Source organism: Chiloscyllium plagiosum, unplaced genomic scaffold (genome assembly GCF_037043375.1).
Source record: "Chiloscyllium plagiosum isolate Xiang-an unplaced genomic scaffold, Cpla_swu_hap1 HiC_scaffold_19, whole genome shotgun sequence".
Taxonomy (NCBI): domain Eukaryota; kingdom Metazoa; phylum Chordata; class Chondrichthyes; order Orectolobiformes; family Hemiscylliidae; genus Chiloscyllium; species Chiloscyllium plagiosum.
The window spans coordinates 65,323,400-65,347,973 of record NW_028270157.1 but is presented as its reverse complement, the minus strand read 5'-3'; the positions used below and the strand labels follow the sequence as shown (position 1 = coordinate 65,347,973).

The 24,574-nt window shown below is 54.0% G+C and overlaps 2 protein-coding genes across 3 annotated transcripts in view; one reads left to right on the top strand and one right to left on the bottom strand.

Annotated features, from left to right (window-relative positions):
• Positions 1-216: 216 nt before the first annotated feature.
• On the top strand, positions 217-23,831 carry amn1 (antagonist of mitotic exit network 1 homolog (S. cerevisiae)). The gene is made up of 7 exons (XM_087997499.1): positions 217-298; positions 11,745-11,877; positions 12,542-12,683; positions 15,790-16,007; positions 20,369-20,425; positions 21,367-21,478; positions 22,214-23,831. Exons 1-7 carry the CDS (start codon positions 264-266, stop codon positions 22,285-22,287), a joined length of 771 nt encoding a protein of 256 aa, XP_087853625.1. The 5' UTR covers positions 217-263; the 3' UTR covers positions 22,288-23,831.
• The window catches only part of etfbkmt (electron transfer flavoprotein subunit beta lysine methyltransferase), a 37,110-nt gene continuing 25,635 nt past the window's right edge, over positions 13,100-24,574 (bottom strand). Inside the window, exon 3 of one of the 2 annotated variants that reach the window (XM_087997498.1) lies at positions 13,100-13,199. In XM_087997498.1, the coding sequence (XP_087853624.1) occupies positions 13,189-13,199 (11 nt within the window). In that variant the 3' untranslated portion in view covers positions 13,100-13,188. Of the gene's footprint in view, positions 13,200-22,274; positions 23,151-24,574 lie in introns of those variants that run through there. The other variant, XM_043708865.2, reaches the window with a different exon arrangement.

Sequence of the window (24,574 nt, the reverse complement as noted above, 5' to 3'; positions counted from 1 at the left end):
GTCAGTGCTAAAAGCTGACCATCCCTGACTGAGACTGAAAACCCAGAGGTAATGGGCTGGCCCCTGTGGACGAGCTTTCCCATGTACCGCAGCCTACATCTCCCATAATCCATCAGGACACCGTATCGCACGTCACGCCGGCGAGCTAAGGACTACAATTCCCATGGTGTCCCTTGACTACAGTTCCCAGAGTGCCGCGGGCTCCCTTCCCATGCTGCCCCGGGGTGTGTTGTTATTGTGACTGAGGAGGTGCCTGCTGCGGGATGGATGCTGCTTTCCGCTTCTCACTGCTCGATCTGTAAGAGAGCGAGAGTTGGCCCGGTTCGGCGTCTACACCTTGTTTTTGCAGTGACAGCCCTAACCTTCCTAATTCCCACCCTCCCATACTCGTTCCATCCCACTCACCATGACTAATGCTCCCCCTCCCTCCGCCATCATCGCCCACCCCCAGTCACCCCTCCCCCATCATCCCCCAACCCACCCCCTCCCCTCACCCCTCCCCCAACCCACCCCCTCCCCTCACCCCTCCCCCCATCATCCCCCAACCCACCCCCCTCACCCCTCCCCCATCATCCCCCAACCCACCCCCCTCACCCCTCCCCCATCATCCCCCAACCCACCCCCCTCACCCCTCCCCCATCATCCCCCAACCCACCCCCCTCACCCCTCCCCCATCATCCCCCAACCCACCCCCCCTCACCCCTCCCCCATCATCCCCCAACCCACCCCCCTCACCCCACCCCCATCATCCCCCAACTCACCCCCCCCTCACCCCACCCCCATCATCCCCCAACCCACCCCCCTCACCCCACCCCCATCATCCCCCAACCCACCCCCCTCACCCCTCCCCCATCATCCCCCAACCCACCCCCCCTCACCCCACCCCCTCCCCATCATCCACCCCAACCCTCCCTCACCTACCTCCCACCATCACACCTCCCCCATCACCCTCCTCCCCATCACACCCCCTCCCCATCATCCATCCCATCCCTCCATCACCCCCCTACCCCCATCACCACCCCTACCACATCACACCCCTTCCCATCATCCACCACAACCTTTCCACACCCCCATCACCCCTTCCCCATCATCCACCCCAACCCTCCCTCACCCCTCAATCACCTACCTCCCCATCACCCCCTCCCCAACACACCTCCCCCATCACCCCCTGTCCATCACCCCCCTCTCCCATCATCAATCCCGCCCTCAACACCATCACCCCTCTCCCCCATCACCCCTCTCCCCCATCATCCATCCATCCCTCTCTCACCTCCATCACTACCCCTCCCCCATCATCCGCCCCAACATCCCCCTCCCCTCTCTCCCCCCATCATCCCCCTGCATCCCCCCATCATCCCCCTACATCCCCCCATCATCCCCCTACCCTCCCCATCAACCCTCTCCCTCCCCCCATCACCCCTCTCCCTCCCCCCATCACCCCTCTCCCTCCCCCCATCACCCCTCTCCCTCCCCCATCACCCCTCTCCCTCCGCCATCACCCCTCTCCCTACCCCATCACCACCCACCCTCCCCCATCATCCCCCTCCCATTACCCCCTCCCTCCCCCATCATCCCCCTTCCCCCCTCCCCCATTATCTCCCTTCCCCCCCTCCCCCATCATTCCCCTCCCCCATCATCCCCCTCCCCATATCATCCCCCTCCCCATATCATCCCCCTCCCCATATCATCCCCCACCCCATATCATCCCCCTCCCCATATCATCCCCCACCCCATATCATCCCCCTCCCCATATCATCCCCCTCCCCATATCATCCCCCTCCCCATATCATCCCCCTCCCCATATCATCCCCTCCCCATATCATCCCCTCCCCATATCATCCCCTCCCCATATCATCCCCCTCCCCATATCATCCCCCACCCCATATCATCCCCCACCCCATATCATCCCCCACCCCATATCATCCCCCACCCCATATCATCCCCCACCCCATATCATCCCCCACCCCATATCATCCCCCACCCCATATCATCCCCCTCCCCATATCATCCCCCTCCCCATATCATCCCCCTCCCCATATCATCTCCTCCCCATATCATCCCCCTCCCCATATCATCCCCCTCCCCATATCATCCCCCTCCCCATATCATCCCCTCCCCATCATCCCCCTCCCCATCATCCTCCCTCCCACCCCCCTCCCTCCCATCATCCCCCGCCCTCCCATCCCCCTCCCTCCCATCATCCCACGCCCTCCCCCGCCCTCCCACCCCCCTCCCTCCCATCATCCCACGCCCTCCCCCGCCCTCCCACCCCCCTCCCTCCCATCATCCCACGCCCTCCCATCATCCCACGCCCTCCCACCCCCCTCCCTCCCATCATCCCCCGCCCTCCCACCCCCCTCCCTCCCATCATCCCCCGCCCTCCCTCCCCCCTCCCTCCCCCCTCCCTCCCCCCTCCCTCCCATCATCCCCCTCCCTCCCACCCCCCTCCCTCCCATCATCCCCCTCCCTCCCATCATCCCCATCCCTCCCATCATTCCCCTCCCATCATCCCCCTCCCTCCCATCATCCCCCTCCCTCCCGTCATCCCCCTCCCTCCCATCATCCCCCTCCCTCCCATCATCCCACGCCCTCCCATCATCCCACGCCCTCCCACCCCCCTCCCTCCCATCATCCCCCGCCCTCCCACCCCCCTCCCTCCCATCATCCCCCGCCCTCCCACCCCCCTCCCTCCCATCATCCCCCGCCCTCCCACCCCCCTCCCTCCCATCATCCCCCGCCCTCCCATCATCCCCCGCCCTCCCACCCCCCTCCCTCCCATCATCCCCCGCCCTCCCACCCCCCTCCCTCCCATCATCCCCTGCCCTCCCACCCCCCTCCCTCCCATCATCCCCCGCCCTCCCATCATCCCCCGCCCTCCCACCCCCCTCCCTACCATCATCCCCCGCCCTCCCACCCCCCTCCCTACCATCATCCCCCGCCCTCCCACCCCCCTCCCTACCATCATCCCCCGCCCTCCCACCCCCCTCCCTACCATCATCCCCCGCCCTCCCACCCCCCTCCCTACCATCATCCCCCGCCCTCCCATCATCCCCCGCCCTCCCACCCCCCTCCCTCCCATCATCCCCCGCCCTCCCACCCCCCTCCCTCCCATCATCCCCCGCCCTCCCACCCCCCTCCCTCCCATCATCCCCCGCCCTCCCACCCCCCTCCCTCCCATCATCCCCCGCCCTCCCACCCCCCTCCCTCCCATCATCCCCCGCCCTCCCACCCCCCTCCCTCCCATCATCCCCCGCCCTCCCACCCCCCTCCCTCCCATCATCCCCCGCCCTCCCACCCCCCTCCCTCCCATCATCCCCCGCCCTCCCACCCCCCTCCCTCCCATCATCCCCCGCCCTCCCACCCCCCTCCCTCCCATCATCCCCCGCCCTCCCACCCCCCTCCCTCCCATCATCCCCCTCCCTCCCACCCCCCTCCCTCCCATCATCCCCCTCCCTCCCATCATCCCCCGCCCTCCCACCCCCCTCCCTCCCAACCCCCTCCCTCCCATCATCCCCCGCCCTCCCACCCCCCTCCCTCCCATCCCCCTCCCTCCCATCCCCCTCCCTCCCATCATCCCCCGCCCTCCCATCATCCCCCGCCCTCCCACCCCCCTCCCTCCCATCATCCCCCGCCCTCCCACCCCCCTCCCTCCCATCATCCCCCGCCCTCCCACCCCCCTCCCTCCCATCATCCCCCGCCCTCCCACCCCCCTCCCTCCCATCATCCCCCGCCCTCCCATCATCCCCCGCCCTCCCACCCCCCGCCCTCCCATCATCCCCCGCCCTCCCTCCCCCCTCCCTCCCATCATCCCCCGCCCTCCCTCCCCCCTCCCTCCCATCATCCCCCGCCCTCCCACCCCCCTCCCTCCCATCATCCCCCGCCCTCCCACCCCCCTCCCTCCCATCATCCCCCGCCCTCCCACCCCCCTCCCTCCCATCATCCCCCGCCCTCCCACCCCCCTCCCTCCCAACCCCCTCCCTCCCATCATCCCCCGCCCTCCCACCCCCCTCCCTCCCAACCCCCTCCCTCCCATCATCCCCCGCCCTCCCACCCCCCTCCCTCCCATCCCCCTCCCTCCCATCCCCCTCCCTCCCATCCCCCTCCCTCCCATCATCCCCCGCCCTCCCATCATCCCCCGCCCTCCCACCCCCCTCCCTCCCATCATCCCCCGCCCTCCCACCCCCCTCCCTCCCATCATCCCCCGCCCTCCCACCCCCCTCCCTCCCATCATCCCCCGCCCTCCCATCATCCCCCGCCCTCCCACCCCCCTCCCTCCCATCATCCCCCGCCCTCCCACCCCCCTCCCTCCCATCATCCCCCGCCCTCCCACCCCCCTCCCACCCCCCTCCCTCCCATCATCCCCCGCCCTCCCACCCCCCTCCCTCCCATCATCCCCCGCCCTCCCACCCCCCTCCCTCCCATCATCCCCCGCCCTCCCACCCCCCTCCCTCCCATCATCCCCCGCCCTCCCACCCCCCTCCCTCCCATCATCCCCCGCCCTCCCACCCCCCTCCCTCCCATCATCCCCCGCCCTCCCACCCCCCTCCCTCCCATCATCCCCCGCCCTCCCATCATCCCCCGCCCTCCCACCCCCCTCCCTCCCATCATCCCCCGCCCTCCCACCCCCCTCCCTCCCATCATCCCCCGCCCTCCCACCCCCCTCCCTCCCATCATCCCCCGCCCTCCCACCCCCCTCCCTCCCATCATCCCCCGCCCTCCCACCCCCCTCCCTCCCATCATCCCCCGCCCTCCCACCCCCCTCCCTCCCATCATCCCCCGCCCTCCCACCCCCCTCCCTCCCATCATCCCCCGCCCTCCCACCCCCCTCCCTCCCATCATCCCCCTCCCTCCCACCCCCCTCCCTCCCATCATCCCCCGCCCTCCCACCCCCCTCCCTCCCATCATCCCCCGCCCTCCCACCCCCCTCCCTCCCATCATCCCCCGCCCTCCCATCATCCCCCGCCCTCCCACCCCCCTCCCACCCATCATCCTCCGCCCTCCCACCCCCCTCCCACCCATCATCCTCCGCCCTCCCACCCCCCTCCCACCCATCATCCTCCGCCCTCCCACCCCCCTCCCACCCCCCTCCCACCCATCATCCTCCGCCCTCCCACCCCCCTCCCACCCATCATCCTCCCTCCCACCCACCCATCATCCTCCCTCCCTCCCTCCCACCCACCCATCATCCTCCCTCCCTCCCTCCCACCCACCCATCATCCTCCCTCCCTCCCTCCCACCCACCCATCATCCTCCCTCCCTCCCTCCCACCCACCCATCATCCTCCCTCCCTCCCTCCCTCCCACCATCCTCCCTCCCTCCCACCCACCCATCATCCTCCCTCCCTCCCTCCCTCCCACCATCCTCCCTCCCTCCCTCCCTCCATCCTCCCTCCCTCCCTCCATCCTCCCTCCCTCCCTCCCTCCCACCATCCTCCCTCCCTCCCTCCCTCCCACCATCCTCCCTCCCTCCCTCCCTCCCACCATCCTCCCTCCCTCCCACCATCCTCCCTCCCTCCCTCCCTCCCACCATCCTCCCTCCCTCCCTCCCTCCCACCATCCTCCCTCCCACCCACCATCCTCCCTCCCTCCCTCCCTCCCATCATCCCCCTCCCTCCCATCATCCCCCTCCCTCCCATCATCCACCATCCACCCTCCCCCCCCACCCACCATCCCTCACTCCCATCATCCTCCCTCACTCCCTCCCATCATCCTCCCTCACTCCCTCCCATCATCCTCCCTCACTCCCTCCCATCATCCTCCCTCACTCCCTCCCATCATCCTCCCTCACTCCCTCCCATCATCCTCCCTATCATCCTCCCTCACTCCCTCCCATCATCCTCCCTCACTCCCTCCCATCACCCTCCCTCACTCCCTCCCATCACCCTCCCTTCATCCTCCCCCCTCCCACCCTCCTCCCTCCCACCGTCCCTCCCATCCTCCCTCCCTCCCACCCTCCCTCCCACCCTCCCTCCCATCCTCCCTCCCTCCCACCCTCCCTCCCACCCATCCTCCCTCCCACCCTCCCTCCCTCCCTCCCTCCCATCCTCCCTCCCACCCTCCCACCCTCCCTCCCTCCCACCCTCCCACCCTCCCACCCTCCCACCCTCCCTCCCTCCCACCCTCCCACCCTCCCTCCCACCCTCCCTCCCACCCTCCCTCCCACCATCCGCCCACCCACCCTCCCTCCCATCATCCTCCCACCCTCCCTCCCATCATCCTCCCACCCTCCCTCCCATCATCCTCCCACCCTCCCTCCCACCATCCTCCCTCCCACCCTCCCACCATCCTCCCTCCCACCCTCCCACCATCCTCCCTCCCACCCTCCTCCCTCCCTCCCATCATCCTCCCATCATCCTCCCTCCCACCCGCCCTCCCATCATCCTCCCACCCTCCCTCCCATCATCCTCCCTCCCACCCTCCCTCCCATCATCCTCCCATCATCCTCCCTCCCACCCTCCCTCCCATCATCCTCCCTCCCACCCTCCCTCCCATCATCCTCCCTCCCACCCTCCCTCCCATCATCCTCCCTCCCACCCTCCCTCCCATCATCCTCCCTCCCACCCTCCCTCCCATCATCCTCCCTCCCACCCTCCCTCCCATCCTCCCTCCCATCATCCTCCCTCCCACCCTCCCTCCCATCATCCTCCCTCCCACCCTCCCTCCCATCATCCTCCCACCCACCCTCCCTCCCATCATCCTCCCACCCTCCCTCCCACCATCCTCCCTCCCACCCTCCTCCCTCCCACCATCCTCCCTCCCACCCTCCCTCCCATCATCCTCCCTCCCATCATCCTCCCTCCCACCCTCCCTCCCATCATCCTCCCTCCCACCCTCCCTCCCATCATCCTCCCTCCCACCCTCCCTCCCATCATCCTCCCTCCCACCCTCCCTCCCATCATCCTCCCTCCCACCCTCCCTCCCATCATCCTCCCTCCCACCCTCCCTCCCATCATCCTCCCTCCCACCCTCCCTCCCATCATCCTCCCTCCCACCCTCCCTCCCATCATCCTCCCTCCCACCCTCCCTCCCATCATCCTCCCTCCCATCATCCTCCCTCCCACCCTCCCTCCCATCATCCTCCCTCCCATCATCCTCCCTCCCATCATCCTCCCTCCCATCATCCTCCCTCCCATCATCCTCCCTCCCATCATCCTCCCTCCCACCATCCTCCCTCCCATCCTCCCTCCCTCCCATCCTCCCTCCCATCATCCTCCCTCCCACCCTCCCTCCCATCATCCTCCCTCCCACCCTCCCTCCCATCATCCTCCCTCCCACCCTCCCTCCCATCATCCTCCCTCCCACCCTCCCTCCCATCATCCTCCCTCCCACCCTCCTCCCATCATCCTCCCTCCCACCCTCCCTCCCACCTCCCTCCATCATCCTCCCTCCCATCATCCTCCCTCCCACCCTCCCTCCATCATCCTCCCTCCCACCCTCCCTCCCATCATCCTCCCTCCCATCATCCTCCCTCCCATCCTCCCTCCATCATCCTCCCTCCCATCATCCTCCCTCCCATCCTCCCTCCATCCTCCCTCCCATCATCCTCCCTCCCATCCTCCCTCCCATCATCCTCCCTCCCATCCTCCCTCCCACCATCCTCCCTCCCACCCTCCCTCCCACCATCCTCCCTCCCACCATCCTCCCTCCCACCCTCCCTCCCACCATCCTCCCTCCCACCCTCCCTCCCACCATCCTCCCTCCCACCCTCCCTCCCACCATCCTCCCTCCCACCCTCCCTCCCACCATCCTCCCTCCCACCATCCTCCCTCCCACCCTCCCTCCCACCATCCTCCCTCCCACCATCCTCCCTCCCACCCTCCCTCCCACCATCCTCCCTCCCACCCTCCCTCCCACCATCCTCCCTCCCACCCTCGCTCCCACCCTCCTCCCTCCCACCCTCCCTCCCATCATCCTCCCTCCCATCATCCTCCCTCCCACCCTCCCTCCCATCATCCTCCCTCCCACCCTCCCTCCCATCATCCTCCCTCCCACCCTCCCTCCCATCATCCTCCCTCCCACCCTCCCTCCCATCATCCTCCCTCCCATCATCCTCCCTCCCACCCTCCCTCCCATCATCCCTCCCATCATCCTCCCTCCCACCCTCCCTCCCATCATCCTCCCTCCCACCCTCCCTCCATCATCCTCCCTCCCACCCTCCCTCCCATCATCCTCCCTCCCACCCTCCCTCCCATCATCCTCCCTCCCACCCTCCCTCCCATCATCCTCCCTCCCACCCTCCCTCCCATCATCCTCCCTCCCACCCTCCCTCCCATCATCCTCCCTCCCACCATCCTCCCTCCCACCCTCCCTCCCATCATCCTCCCTCCCACCCTCCCTCCCATCATCCTCCCTCCACCCTCCCTCCCATCATCCTCCCTCCCACCCTCCCTCCCATCATCCTCCCTCCCACCCTCCCTCCCATCATCCTCCCTCCCACCCTCCCTCCCATCATCCTCCCTCCCACCCTCCCTCCCATCATCCTCCCTCCCATCATCCTCCTCCCACCATCCTCCCATCATCCTCCCTCCCATCATCCTCCCTCCCATCATCCTCCCTCCCATCATCCTCCCTCCCATCATCCTCCCTCCCATCATCCTCCCTCCCATCATCCTCCCTCCCATCATCCTCCCTCCCATCATCCTCCCTCCCATCCTCCCTCCCATCATCCTCCCTCCCATCCTCCCTCCCATCATCCTCCCTCCCACCCTCCCTCCCATCATCCTCCCTCCCACCCTCCCTCCCATCATCCTCCCTCCCACCCTCCCTCCCATCATCCTCCCTCCCACCCTCCCTCCCATCATCCTCCCTCCCACCCTCCCTCCCATCATCCTCCCTCCCACCCTCCCTCCCATCATCCTCCCTCCCACCCTCCCTCCCATCATCCTCCCTCCCACCCTCCCTCCATCATCCTCCCTCCCACCCTCCCTCCCATCATCCTCCCTCCCACCCTCCCTCCCATCATCCTCCCTCCCACCCTCCCTCCCATCATCCTCCCCTCCCACCCTCCCTCCCATCATCCTCCCTCCCACCCTCCCTCCCATCATCCTCCCTCCCACCCTCCCTCCCATCATCCTCCCTCCCACCCTCCCTCCCATCATCCTCCCTCCCACCCTCCCTCCCATCATCCTCCCTCCCACCCTCCCTCCCATCATCCTCCCTCCCACCCTCCCTCCCATCATCCTCCCTCCCACCCTCCCTCCCATCATCCTCCCTCCCATCATCCTCCCTCCCACCCTCCCTCCCATCATCCTCCCTCCCATCCTCCCTCCCATCATCCTCCCTCCCATCATCCTCCCTCACACCCTCCCTCCCATCATCCTCCCTCCCACCCTCCCTCCCATCATCCTCCTCCCACCCTCCCTCCCATCATCCTCCCTCCCACCCTCCCTCCCATCATCCTCCCTCCCACCCTCCCTCCATCATCCTCCCTCCCACCCTCCCTCCCATCATCCTCCCTCCCATCCTCCCTCCCATCATCCTCCCTCCCATCCTCCCTCCCATCATCCTCCCCTCCCATCCTCCCCCCTCCCATCCTCCCTCCCATCATCCTCCCTCCCACCCTCCCTCCCATCATCCTCCCTCCCACCCTCCCTCCCATCATCCTCCCTCCACCCTCCCTCCCACCATCCTCCCTCCCACCCTCCCTCCCACCATCCTCCCTCCCACCCTCCCTCCCACCATCCTCCCTCCCACCCTCCTCCCACCATCCTCCCTCCCACCCTCCCTCCCACCATCCTCCCTCCCTCCCTCCCATCCTCCCTCCCACCATCCTCCCTCCCACCCTCCCTCCCACCCTCCCTCCCACCATCCTCCCTCCCACCCTCCCTCCCACCCTCCTCCCACCCTCCCACCCTCCCTCCCACCCTCCCTCCCACCATCCTCCCTCCCACCCTCCCTCCCATCATCCCTCCCACCCTCCCTCCCACATCCTCCCTCCCTCCCTCCCTCCCACCATCCTCCCTCCCTCCCTCCCACCATCCTCCCTCCCACCCTCCCACCATCCTCCCTCCCTCCCACCCTCCCACCATCCTCCCACCCTCCCACCCTCCCACCATCCTCCCACCCTCCCACCCTCCCACCCTCCCCCCACCCTCCCACCCTCCCCCACCCTCCCACCCTCCCCCCACCCTCCCACCCTCCCACCCTCCCCCCACCCTCCCACCCTCCCACCCTCCCCCCACCCTCCCACCCTCCCCCCACCCTCCCACCCTCCCCCCCACCCTCCCCCCACCCTCCCACCCTCCCCCCACCCTCCCCCCACCCTCCCCCCACCCTCCCACCCTCCTCCCACCCTCCCACCCTCCTCCCACCCTCCCACCATCCTCCCACCCTCCCACCATCCTCCCACCCTCCCACCATCCTCCCACCCTCCCACACCCTCCCACCACCCTCCCACCCTCCCACCCTCCCACCATCCTCCCACCCTCCCACCACCCTCCCACCACCCTCCCACCCTCCCACCCTCCCACCATCCTCCCACCCTCCCACCCTCCCACCATCCTCCCACCCTCCCACCATCCTCCCACCCTCCCACCATCCTCCCACCATCCTCCCTCCCTCCCACCCTCCCACCATCCTCCCTCCCTCCCACCCTCCCACCATCCTCCCTCCCTCCCACCCTCCCACCATCCTCCCTCCCACCCACCCTCCCACCATCCTCCCACCCCTCCCACCCTCCCACCATCCTCCCTCCCTCCCACCCTCCCACCATCCTCCCTCCCTCCCACCATCCTCCCTCCCTCCCACCATCCTCCCTCCCACCATCCTCCCTCCCTCCCACCATCCTCCCTCCCTCCCACCATCCTCCCTCCCTCCCACCATCCTCCCTCCCTCCCACCATCCTCCCTCCCACCATCCTCCCTCCCACCATCCTCCCTCCATCCTCCCTCCCTCCTCCCTCCTCCCTCCCACCATCCTCCCTCCCTCCCACCATCCTCCCTCCATCCTCCCTCCCTCCCACCATCCTCCCTCCCTCCCACCATCCTCCCTCCATCCTCCCTCCCTCCCACCATCCTCCCTCCATCCTCCCTCCCTCCCACCATCCTCCCTCCCTCCCACCATCCTCCCACCATCCTCCCTCCCTCCCACCATCCTCCCTCCCTCCCACCATCCTCCCTCCCTCCCACCATCCTCCCTCCATCCTCCCTCCCTCCCACCATCCTCCCTCCATCCTCCCTCCCTCCCTCCATCCTCCCTCCATCCTCCCTCCCTCCCACCATCCTCCCTCCCTCCCACCATCCTCCCTCCCTCCCACCATCCTCCCTCCCTCCCTCCCACCCACCATCCTCCCTCCCTCCCACCCACCATCCTCCCTCCCTCCCACCCACCATCCTCCCTCCCTCCCACCCACCATCCTCCCTCCCTCCCTCCCACCCACCATCCTCCCTCCCTCCCTCCCACCCACCATCCTCCCTCCCTCCCTCCCACCCACCATCCTCCCTCCCTCCCTCCCACCCACCATCCTCCCTCCCTCCCTCCCACCCACCATCCTCCCTCCATCCTCCCTCCCACCATCCTCCCTCCATCCTCCCTCCCACCATCCTCCCACCATCCTCCCTCCATCCTCCCTCCCACCATCCTCCCTCCATCCTCCCTCCCACCATCCTCCCTCCATCCTCCCTCCCTCCTCCCTCCCATCATCCTCCCTCCCATCATCCTCCCTCCCTCCCTCCCCCCCCATTCCCCTTCCCCCCCCCATTTCTGACGATATAATGTTTCTTCATGATAATTTATTTTCATATCTAGATGCATTTACTCTCTGGTCAAGTCACTTTCTCGGTATTCTGATGATCTACAAACTTTGCCGCCAAACCTAAAAGACAAATTAATTAAAATCATGAGCTCACATGGGATTATTACAGATGAAAATATGCATCAGGTGAGCAAAAAGATAGCTTGTTTGACAATGTCTGAACTCTCTTATTCCGAAAATCTCTTCCAGTGTCAGTCAGCAGCTGACTGTTGCTTTTATTCTGCACATTGTTGCTTTGTGTGTTTCTATTAATCAACACACGTCATTGGAAGCGTTCACATATTATGGACAGATTTATCCAGTGTGAATAATCTCATACCCGTTAGCGACAGCAAATCTATTGCAGGGGAATACTTCTACTGATCTGATTGCATCATTCACTAATTGTGAACCTAGATATTGCATATTGAGAGCTTACTTGAATGTGGCGTCTTTGTAAGAGACTCCACATTTTCTGCCCTTATCCATTCCTGAATACCCGATCTAAGGTTCTTGTATATCTTGTGCGGCAATTGTTTCTTTCAATGTGTTATTTTTTGCCACCATGCACGCTTATTGATTCAAGCAGGCAAACGTGCGAGTGAGGCTTGAGTGCTGTCTTCTGGGTTGCTGCATATTTGAGGAAATATTAACTCATGCCATTTGAATCCTCCTCCTTGTTCAATGCTGCCCATAAAAAGTTCTGCAGATTCAAACATTTCTTCAGTTGGGTGATTTCACTTGGTATTTAAAAGTCCGACTTGTATTCCAATGTAGCGTTACTTTCTAACGGCAGGTTCTTTACGTGCAGGTTTTGCACCCAGGACTTCAGAAACTGGATCTCAGTGCCTGTGACATTACAGATCATGGATTAATCATGCTTCAGATTTGCACCCAACTGAGAGAAATTAACTTGAATTCGAGCGACTGCAAACTGTCTATAACGTCTGAAGGTATTTTAAATATCGAGTTCATTTTGTATGCAACAACCGTTGAGGGGAAAACAGGGCAATTACTCTCGTTTCAGTCTTTCATTATCTCATGGGAAGACTGGATTGTTTCCTTGAGGTGTAAGTAAAATCAAAATAGTCATATCCTCAAGGCCTGAAATGAGATGGACACAGCTCCTTCAATGGACGAGTTAAGGATATATTCTTTACAGTGGTCTGTGAACAGATCATCAGTCGGTCTGGCAAATGAAGCAGGACGTCCAGAACTGGTCAGCCTGATTTCTGACATGATCATGTCAAGACCATTTCTGTGACCAGATTAAGTTGCCAGCTCACTTACCTATTCAGTTGGACAAAGTCGGCTCGAATTGTACATCAAAACATGCCAACAACTGTGGCGGGCAGGGGCTGCAGATTCTCCCTGTGTGCCACCAAACAGGATTTTTATGGAAAGTAGGCATAGATGGAACGGCAAACTGTGGGCCGGGCATCCGTACTGGGGCCTCCGTCATTTACAATCTGGTAATGATGTGGACAAAGACAGAACAATGGATTAAAGTTTGCTGAGATTCAAAGCTAGGTGTGAATGCAAGTTGCGAGAATGATATTTAGATTAGATTAGATTAGATTACTTACAGTGTGGAAACAGGCCCTTCGGCCCAACAAGTCCACACCGACCCGCCGAAGCGCAACCCACCCAGACCCATTCCCCTACATTTATCCCTTCACCTAATACTACGGGCAATTTAGCATGGCCAATTCACCTAACCTGCACATTTTTGGTCTGTGGGAGGAAACCGGAGCACCCGGAGGAAACCCACGCAGACACGGGGAGAATGTGCAAACTCCACACAGTCAGTCACCTGAGGCGGGAATTGAACCCGGGTCTCTGGCGCTGTGAGGCAGCAGTGCTAACCACTGTGCCACCGTTCAAAGACACGTAGGTCAGGTGAGTGGGCAACAAGATGGCAGATGGAGTATGATGTAGCATGACATTGAAAGTGTGACATTTTCACTTGTTTATAACAGAAAAGCAACATATTTTCTTTCTAAAGTTGGGGAAATTTTTAAATGTCGATATTCAGAGAGACTTGGTTCGGATTGTGTAAGGAATACGACATTAGCAAGCAAGTACAGCATGCAATTAAGAAGGACAATGGCATGTTGCCCTGTACTGCAAGGTGTCTGGAGCACAGAGGAAAAGTCTTGTTACAATTGCTTGGGAGTTTGTTGAGAGCCCATCTGGAATACAATTAGCTGATTTGGTCTCCATACTTAAGGAATCATATATCAGAGGTAGTACAATGAAGGTTCACTAGATTGGTCCCTGCAGCTTTAATACGTACCAGCAAGTTCAAGAACAGCTTCTGTTCTGCTGTTATTCGACTGATGAATTGACTCGGTAACTTCAAATAGTGCTGATCTTGTTAATATTGATCTTGTCTAGCACATGTCCTGTGCGGTGTAACCTGTATACTCTATCCAAGTTTTTTTTTTCACCCTTGCTTACTCTGATCTGCCTGTGTCTGTACTGCTCCCAAACAAAGCTTTTCACTATACTTAGGTACATGTGACAATAAATTAAAAATCAAATTAGATCAAATGAGACACTGATAAATTGGAACAATGTTCTTTGGATTTCACAAGAGTGAGGGGTAATCTTAGAGTCATAGAGATGTACAGCACAGAAATCTTATTGAAGATTCTTCAGCAGGCAGAGCTGGTTTCTATAATTGGAGAATCTAAAACCTGGAGCTGAATATTAGGTAAAGGAAAAATAAATTTAGGACTAAATCGAGGAGATATTTCACTTGTGTTGTAAATCCTGGTATTGTTTACTCTTAGAGGTTTGGAGATACTCCATCATTTGACGTCTTTACAATTGGACTACAGAGGAACCTCGATTACCCAAACGAGATGGGCGGGCAGTATTTATTCGGATAACTGATTATTTGGATAACTGATTCAGTGCCTCTCCTCTGGGGCTCAGAGTTTTCTGAAGTTTTCTTTTTCCTCGCTCTGCCTGCCTTGCTGCCTCTCTCTGTCTCAGGGTTTGTTTCTGAGGGGACACACAGTTGTGTGTAAGGGACCTGCAGCATTGCTGTAGCCTCTCGCCGCCGCTGCTTCACTTCAACGGGATTGACAGAGTGAGCACTTGCTATGTTTTCTCCCCATTCAGGAGACTAGGCAGCAGCACACAATACAATAACCCCTACCCCCAAACACACACACACACAATGAGCCCATGCCCCTGCCCACCCTCCTCACGCACCCCTGCCCCCAGAAAGGTGAGGACAGCTGGACTGGACACCAACAGTAAGACTGCTGCCGCCTTTGCAGGGCTGATTGCACGAGTACATGCGTGCATGCGCACACACGCAGCTACACACACACACACAACTGTTTGACAAGTTCCACCTTTGCCCTGTACAGGACAATGTTTGAGAGATTATCTGTGGAAGGGGTGGTTTTCGGTACACCCCTGTCTAGAACTCCAGGGAAAGTTTGAGAGAGAGAGACAGAGAGAGGGTGCTTGGGCTCCCATCGATGTCCAGGACTGTTCTCGGCCGCATTTCTGTAAGCCGGGTTCACTTTTAATCAGTGTAAACAAAAGACGCGATCAGTGTTGGTAACACCTCTTGATGTAATGTTTCTATCAGAACCTTGAGATCTCCTTCTGATAATCCGAAATTCGGATAATCGATATTGAGATATTCGAGGTTCCTCTGTAGACAGATTATTAAAGTGTCAGGGATTATTGGGACCAGATGGGAGAGTTGTCTTGAATCCAATGATCAGTCTTGATGAATTGTAATGAATAGCGGAGTAGGCTTGACACCCTGTACTGTTTACTCATTTATTTTCATCTAGTGCTCTGCTTCGTCTGGAATACTGCTTTCTCCCCATCCACTCCCTTCTAAGTTAGAACCAGACAAAAATAATGTCTTCGTAGGAATAATAATGCAGACTGCATACAAAGACTTGGTGTTGTGCTTAGACTTTTCACAAAGTATTAGAGTTGGTTCATTTATGCTAAATGAATTGTCATTGAAGTATTGACGTAGTGCCACTTTAAAATCCAAACCTCTGACTTTATGGCATTTTGCAGGATTAAAGGTGATTGCTTCATCTTGTCCCTACTTGTCGGAAGTCTGTCTTCGAAGATGCCGGAATGTTTCGGATGAAGGAATCGTCGCCCTTGCACAACAATGTAGACTGCTCCAAGTAGTGAATATCAGTGGCTGCTTGGGGGTTACAGATGCCAGTTTACATGCACTGGGCAAGAACTGCAAGTTTTTGTATAGTGTTGATTTTTCAGCTACCAAGGTACAGTGCTTTTAGTTTTATTTTACAGCATTTGTCTTATTCGCCTAAAATGAATGTAAAATTTTGTGAGTCTTCCTTCTGTAGGTCTTTCTACTTTACTGCTTTGACTTTCATCTTTTGGATCCAAAATATGAAGTGTGCCTAATGGCAGCTCCTCTGTTCTTTTCTCCACATCTTATGGTCTTTCAGTTTCCTCTTCAGTTTCTCACAGAAGCCTCCCATGTTCAATTTCAAGTCGTCAAACATCGTCATCCTTCTCCCCCTCCCCCTTCATATCCCTGTAATTTTCAATCAGTCCCTTCCTTGTTTTTGTTGGTGATCTTCACTAAAGATCTTTCCCCTTCCACCATCCTGAGAACCCCTTTTTTACTTGTGTACTTTCCAAATAACCTGCTCTAGCCTTTTCCAGATCCACAATTCACAGCTTGTTAATCTTCGGATGTCTGCTTTTCTCAAACGCCTGTATTTTCCAAATTATAATCTGGATAATTCTCTCCTTACGTTCTCTACTCATTCCTACAATTGAGAAATTCTTTATATTTGGAGAGTGTATTCATATGGGAGTAACCATCTTCTGACAGGATGCTTCCCAGGTACCTCAATTAGAATAAATGCAAACCAACAGAAGTGGAACTAGAGAAAGATGAAAATATTTCCCAGGATGGTGTAAGGCCTCATCTTGTGGAGTGTGAAATACCTTGAGCCAGTAAAAAGTTAAATGTAGGAAAAAAACAGAAGAATATAATGGAATCCCTGTTGAAATAAGAACTTGGAAAGAAGGCAACATGAGAACTGATGAACCGTGTAAAGGGATCTACACCAAAGGAGAATGGTTGGAAAGGTTCTTTTCAAGAGGACAGTGGAGAATAAATGAAACGATACAAAATGCAAAGAGCATTACACCATAACTTGGATTATACAAGTATCCAAGGTAATGTTAAAAATCCGAGCTAATAGATTGGAAGCCAAAGCAAGCCATTACATCAGCTGTGGTCATTTTGACTTTAGAAAGGATTGTGGACAAGGGAGGCTGTAGCAGCATGTTAAGAAAAAGAAGCATAGAATTCCAAAAAAACTACCAAAGGACATGCTGTATGGATTGCAGAAATGTTTCCGATCAGGTGAACTGACCAAAGCTATTAAAAGTGCTGAAGACAATTAGAGTTGACAGGAAAGACGAAAAGAATGATTGCAGCTCTCTAGGTGAGACGTACTGCTACTATCAGTACAGTGTTTGGTGAAACTGAACCTGATGTAATTTGGCATAGCATTTGGTATCTTCCATAACCATTGCTTTTTAACATCTATGGGAAATCTGTGTTATGAGAACCTCAAGATAAAGTGCAAAAAGGTGTCAAAGTAACAGATCAGTTATTGAATGTAATGAGATTTACAGATGCCCAAATCCTAATGGGTAACACAGCAGAAGACACTAATGGAAAGAATAAATGAGTTAAGTAAAAACAACAAATTACAATTAATGTTAAAAAAAAAACAGGAATGAAGATCAGAATGATGGGAAAGCATGAGTCAATTTAAATGGTCATCAGTTGGAATTGCTATCACAGATGGTATCTGGGACAGCATATACCGCTGGGTAATTCAGCTGTGTGGACATCACAGTTCTGCCTGATTCTGCCCATAAAGGCACCTCTTACACATGGATGACAATCAAGATTCTCTCTGCTTTCAATCCTGGGGCTAACAAAGCCCATGATTCTGTCTCATCTGGAGTTAAGTATCTTAAGAGAATTGAACATGGACTTTGCATAATCTGTTCTGCAATGTGATTATATACCAGTCTGCAGGGGACAGTGGTCTGAGAGTAACTTATAGAGCTCGTTCCTTTACCTACTGCACTGTTTTAAATTGCACAACAAGCTGCTGACTTCTCCCTCATGTAGTCTCATGGGTGCCAGCAATTGGTCCAGTACTTTGCTTATGTAAGCAATGTTCTTGTATGATTCTAGATGGTGGCATGTATGGGTGGAAGGAGGTGAAACCAGAGCAAAGTCTGAATCCACACTCAACCAATATTTTCAGCACACTCAGCCATAGTTCCTATATTGAAGTCAGTAGGAGGCATTTAGGCAGTTGATACACTCCCCCTGTAACTCAGATATGGAAACCAACTGTAGCACTGGTCTGGCATTTGTTCTAAGAGCAGCTAAGTCAGCATAGACTCAGGGACTTTTATATTTGTTGTAGCTCAACTACTAGCAACCTAGTGTGGCTTCTGATAAGCTCTAGATAATTATGTTAGTCAGAAACCATTTAATTTGATAACATGAAAAATAAAGTTCACTTCCCAGAACATCATTAACAAATCAATATTCCACAAGAAACATAATTACTTGTAAGTCTAAAAGCATAGATTGTTCTTTAATTAAAAATGAAGAAAATTAGTCGATAAATTGGAACTGAGCTGCACTAAAGGTCATTCCTATGTACTAAATAATGTTTTTATGCATAGTGTAAATTAACAGTAACAAGGTCATTGTTTTGGATGACTATCTCTATGGTCAGTTTCTCTTGGCCTGCAGGGTTTAATGTTAATACTAAATGAAAAAGTGATGGAAGGTGTCATCAACATGTTATCAAGCAGCACCTCTTAGCAACATCCTGTTGTCTGATGTTCCGTTTACATTTCGCCAGGGTCACTCCGCTCCTGACCCCATTACAGCCTGGCTTCAAACATAAACAAAAGAGCTGAATTCCAGACGTGAAGTGAGAGTAACAGCCCTAGAAATCATGCCGCATTCGACCGGTGTGTGGCGTCAAGGCATCCGAGCAGAGAGAGAATGTTGAAACAAAAAAAAATTATGCATCCCTGAAAGCCTAGCACTTTCCTTGCTCTCAAGGTAGTATGTCAACCGGATGATCTCTTATAAGAAATAAAAATCTTTAGTCTCAAACCATACAGTGTAGAGTGCCCGGAATTTGATTCCTAGTTCCTAGCAAGGTTGTCTAATCTGACATGGGGTACATTTAACTAAGGTTTTCACTGTATCTAATCTGCAGTGGCACTTTTGAGTCTAATTTCAGAGCTTTTTTTTCTCTTTTCTGTTTCCAACGGACTTTCTACTAAGTGCTCTTGGACTGCCATTTTATTGCATTGTTCATTATACAGGAATAAGGGAGATTCTGCTTTACTTCACATTGCCTCCTTAAGGGCTGTCAGGTAGCCTGCCTGTTTCTACCCCATTACCCCACAGGTTCTGAAGAAGCGTCACTGGACCTGAAATGTTAACTCTGCTTCCTCTCCACAGATGCTGCCAGACCTGCTGAATCTTTCCAGCAGTTTCTGTTTTCATTTCTGATTTCCAGCATCCCCGCAGTTCTTTCAATTTTGTTTGAGAAACGGGATGTTGGGTGCTGGCTGCAGGACTTCTCCTATCACTAGATCTGTATCCATACAACATTTTAGTGGGTTGCAAAGGGGAAACAATGGTTTTATCAGTGCAAGCTCATCAACCTGAAACTGAACTGTGAACTGTCTATCTTCACATATGCTGACTGGCTTGATGAGTATTTCCAGTTTTTGTTTTGTTTCTCGAGGTTGTGTGTGTGTTGTGGGTGCAACATTTAGCCTTTTGGTCTGGAGTATAAAGTCAGGCAGTATTCATGCCCAGTGATTCCTTCTGAAAAAGCTGAAAATGTGTTGCTGGAAAAGCACAGCAGGTCAGGCAGCATCCAGGGAACAGGAGAATCGACGTTTCGGGCATAAGCCCATCTTCAGGAATGGCTGATGAAGGGCTTATGCCCGAAACATCGATTCTCCTGTTTCCTGGATGCTGCCTGACCTGCTGCGCTTTTCCAGCAATACATTTTCAGCTCTGCTCTCCAGCATCTGCAGACCTCACTTTCTCCTCATTCCTTCTGAAAAGGCCTGCATGGACCTCATCTGAGAACACTACCACGTTTTGCTCTGGTATCTCCCCCTCACAGTCAAATCAAAAATTCTGCCAACTCTCAAAGATGACAGAGCTTGCACACAAATAATGGACACTAATGTATAGTCCTGGAGGCTTACTATTGCATCTGGAATTTTACCCAGGAAGAATTCTGTACAGTCAGAAGATAAGAGGAAAACAAATCAATGTCCTTTCATGCTAGATATCCATGACAACTACAATTGAGGTTGGAGAAAGCACTAGTGATTACATAACACAATAGTACATTGCGAGTAAGAGCCCACAGGACCTGTCTGGTAAACCGTGTGGAGAAATACATTGGAATGTATATCAAAGATAGTGCACCTGAACAAACATGACATTGAGTAAACTGTTAGTAGGAGTTGGTTTCTTGTAGCTTAATGTTGACACCTGTTTGATGAGTATTGCTGTTTTTAATCTTGTCAGGTTTCAGATGCAGGCGTAATTGGATTGGTGAATGGAGTGTGTTCCCATAACTTAAAAGTAAGTTTTGTATTAATTATTCCTTTGCTGCTGTCCCTGTTTGAATATTGTCCATCTCTGCATTTTCTCTCTCTTCTAATTGACATCTACGGGTCCAAGAATAGTTAGACTATGTGTACAATAACAATCCTATGTTCCAGCTGTTTGGGGTGTAAGCTGAGTTCTGAGACGGAGGGAATGAGGGCAGAAGTGTAAGAAGTGGAACTGAGACGTCGAGATCCATCGCCCATAGCGGACGGTAATCTTTAGGTTGAGGACAAAGAATATATAGGGAAGCATAGGTATTGAGTTTCACATCATTGAAACAGAGCTGATAGAGGTAGAGTAATGGGATAAAGAAACAGATCTCTTTTAGGAAGCAGGTAGGAGTGTTGACTAGGCTGTGGGAGTCAGTGGCGTCAGTGGAAATCAATCCAGGGTTGGAGAGACACCAGTTAAGAAAAGGAAGAGTTAGAGATGAACCATAAAGGAGAGGGAGAAACCTAAGTTGGGAGAAAGGTTGATGAGAGTGCCCAGTTTGGGTGAGACCAGGAGAAATGAGAACTTCCCAGCACATTGTCCTACCCTTCTTCCAAAATTTAATATTTCAGTTATGGCATTGTTTCAGTCTTTTCTCTTTTTGCACACTTCAAAGGGACCACATACTCTTGGTGCTTTTTAGAAAGCAGGAATTTTTCCTGAGCTAACATTCCTCCCACAACCAATTCCCCTGAAAAGAGAATCCATACAATCTGTGTATCTTTTCATTTCCTGTTGGCTTTGTATTAAAAATAGCTGCTGCACTTGTCAATGTGGCAATAACTGTTATGCCTCAAGGTCATTGACTTTATGTGACGTTGCTGAGGAAATTACTTACTATTATGTGAGTGCACTTTAATTTCCTTTTGAAATCGGACTTCACCTTTTCCAAGTATTTTAACATTTGGACACCCTTTCTTTAGGAGATCCATATGGATCGCTGTGTGAATCTAACTGATGAAGCAGTGGAAAGTGTGCTCATTTTCTGTCCCCACGTTTTCATACTACTATTTCATGGCTGCCCACTTATCACAGGTGAGTCAGTGTGCAAGATCTATCCTATTTACTTATGCCTTTAGTTTTACTGCTGTTGCAAATATGGGGCAATGGCCTAGTGGCACTCTTACTTGACTACTAAGTCAGAGACCGAGCTTATGTTTTGGGTTCAAATCATGCCATGGCAGATTTTTAAATTTGGTTAAAAAATATTCCAAATTAAGAATTATTGAAGTAAGTGATTTGGTTCACTAATGTCCTTTAGGGAAGGAAATCTGCTGTCACTATTTTGTCTGTCTTTTGTGTGATACCAAACCCATAGCGATGGGGTTGACTTTTTAACTGCCATCTGGGCAATTAGTGATGGGAAATAAATGCTGGCCAAGCCAGTGATACCCACATTTCAGTGAATTTTTTTTTTAAATGCTTTGTCCTGCATGTAAGGTTCCAGGCTTGGCCCCTGTTCTATGCTGAGGTGACAATTCTGAGTACCTCAGCTGGTTGTCTGATCATTGTTCACCATGTGTTATTAAGTGGAAATCTGGCTACATTTTTATGTAATAGTGTGTAACTGCAATGCCCCGCAAGATCAATGAGCATGCTGATGCTTGTCGTGTGGGTTTACATGAATAATGCCTCCCTGTGAGAGATACTGAAGGCACCTGTTGAATCATCAAGATTTAGCGCCTTCAGTAGAGAAAGAAACTTCAGGAGAGGATCAAGACTTTGGCAAATGTTCTCTTCAACTCCGTTCCACTTTATTTCTGTTTCTAGATCGTTCAAGAGAAGCCCTGCAACAGTTAGCCTGCCCTAATCAAATGAAACAAGTAACGTGGACCGTTTACTGAATTAACTTTATTGCTACCATTTAATATTTGTTAATTAAACAACCAATGTTCTGTCATTTTCATACAATAGCAACAACTGCTGTGAGCATTTAACAGTGAAATTTATGTGACCAAGTAATTATCAATTAAATGTTTAATTTAATTCAATCTAATTACAGAGAAAGTATATAATCTTTGTATATGTGCAGTGTAGCACATGGTAATATATATTAGTACCGTTCCCATTATGTTGTGCTGTGATGTACAAATAAATGTTGGTACAAATGAATTTGTGACAGTTGCTGGGTTTGACTGATTAATGATTTGCTTTTAAGAGTCAGGAAGGATACAAAAGTGTACTTAGTACAGTCCTGAATAAGCAGTTCAAATCCCACTCCAGTTTCTAAAAAAAGTAAAAGTGGGTTGAATCAGAAAAGAAAGAACACACCCCGGTCTGTCGTACATGCAACTAAATTAAGTGAGTATTATGTTTTTGGTATCCAGGATTCTCACTCCTGCCCACTAATATCCAGTTATGTCTGATGACAAAAGTCTCCACACACTGCTGGATATCAGTCCATAATTCTCCTGTCTGCTAATCTCGGGAAGCTCATACTCAATTACCTTCTGCAGGCAATTCTGTGCAGCATAATGTGTGAACTGTGATCTTCCTGGATCCCCAATCAGAATCTCTGATCCGTGAAGCTGCTTGTATTCTGTTAACCAATTGTGAAGACTGGCAGCGAGTTCTTCATCATAAAACATGTCACCTAAAAGAATCACATCCCATTTTTCTTCCATCTTTCCAACTAAACTTTCTGTTGCCACGAGTAGTGGTGGTATTTTGTTAAGTTCACAGTTCATTTGTATGGACACTGCTGCAACTGTAGGACAGCAAAATAAAACAATTTAAACAAATATGACAAACATTTATAAAATTATCACTATTTGAGCGCTTGGATTCTAAAGTGGAGGAATGCTGTATGGCTTTATGTTTTTAATATTGTGCACATTAAGGGGAAAGACAAAGTTTTAGTGTCATTTTTTGAGTTTGAGTGTGACAGCAGCTTGTAGATTTGTTCGCACGTGCACTTCTGAGAGGGTTTGCAGCCTTGGAATAGAACTCAAAGTTAACAGTTCAATGTATTGAAAAACAAATAGGGAAAATTGTGCCATTGCTTAGGAACAAAATCAAATATCCAGAACACTGGAGAGTTAATCTCCATATATGGGCATTAAGGAATGGAAGCTAAAGTGCTAGACGAGTTAAAAAAAAAACTGGTGAGAGAACTGCTGGAAGTGAAATTTCTGGAAACTCATGAATTTGCTTTTAATTTACTGTAAGATATGAAGAAAGCTCCAGCAACAAATTACAGCCATACCAACTAAACGAGAATCCTTAAGAGTGGAGAAAGGGATGAATGTTCACTAAGATTCAAGAGTCTGATGTTGTTGGAGTAATTTGTGTTGAATGTTTCTTTTTGATATTTACTATAAGACTAAGTCAAATGTTGTATGTTTTTCATTTACTTAATAAAATTTTATATTTTGTTAAAAGTACTGGACATTGACTGCCTCTTGTGAATATGTTCAGCAGACTGAACTCCATGGTAGACAAAGAGAAAACGATAAGCTTCTGAACCATCAAACCAAATCTCAATCCGGGATTTGAATTGTCCAGAATTATCATCAACATTTTAATTTTAGCTAGTTTAGGTTCCCCTAACCATTATTTGACTTATAAACTTGTGGGCAGCATGGTGGCATAGTGGTTAGCACTGCTGCCTCACAGCGCCAAAGACCCGGGTTCAATTCCTGCCTCAGGCAACTGTCTGTGTGAAGTTTGCACATTCTCCCTGTGTCTGCGTGGGTTTCCTCCAGGTGCTCCGGTTTCCTCCCACAGTCCAAAAATGTGCAGGTTAGGTGAATTGGCCTGTAGTGTTAGGTGAAGGGATAAATGTAGGGGAATGGGTCTGAGTGGGTTGTTCTTCGGAGGGTCGGTGTGGACTTGTTGGGCCGAAGGGCCTGTTTCCATGCTGTAAGTAATCTAATCTAATCTGAATGAGCATCACTATCTCAGATATCAAGACTTTACATACTTTGAATGTACCTTTGCTTTTATTCATCCATGGGAAGTGGGTGTCTTTGGCTAGACTAGCACTTATTGCCCGCAATGTCCAGGAGCCACATAAGAGTCAACCACATGGCCGTGGATTTGGAGTCAACTGTAGGTCAGACCAAGAAAGATGGCAGTTTCCTTCCCTCAAGGACAACAGTGAACTAGATAGCTATTTCTGACAATGCTTTA

Coding starts and splice junctions, on each gene's coding strand:
- amn1 (XM_087997499.1), top strand. CDS start 264: ATGGATGCTGCTTTCCGCTTCTCACTGCTCGATCT. Junction 12,684..15,789: donor ACTGTCTATAACGTCTGAAG/GTATTTTAAATA, acceptor GGCATTTTGCAG/GATTAAAGGTGATTGCTTCA. Junction 20,426..21,366: donor TGTGTTCCCATAACTTAAAA/GTAAGTTTTGTA, acceptor CCCTTTCTTTAG/GAGATCCATATGGATCGCTG.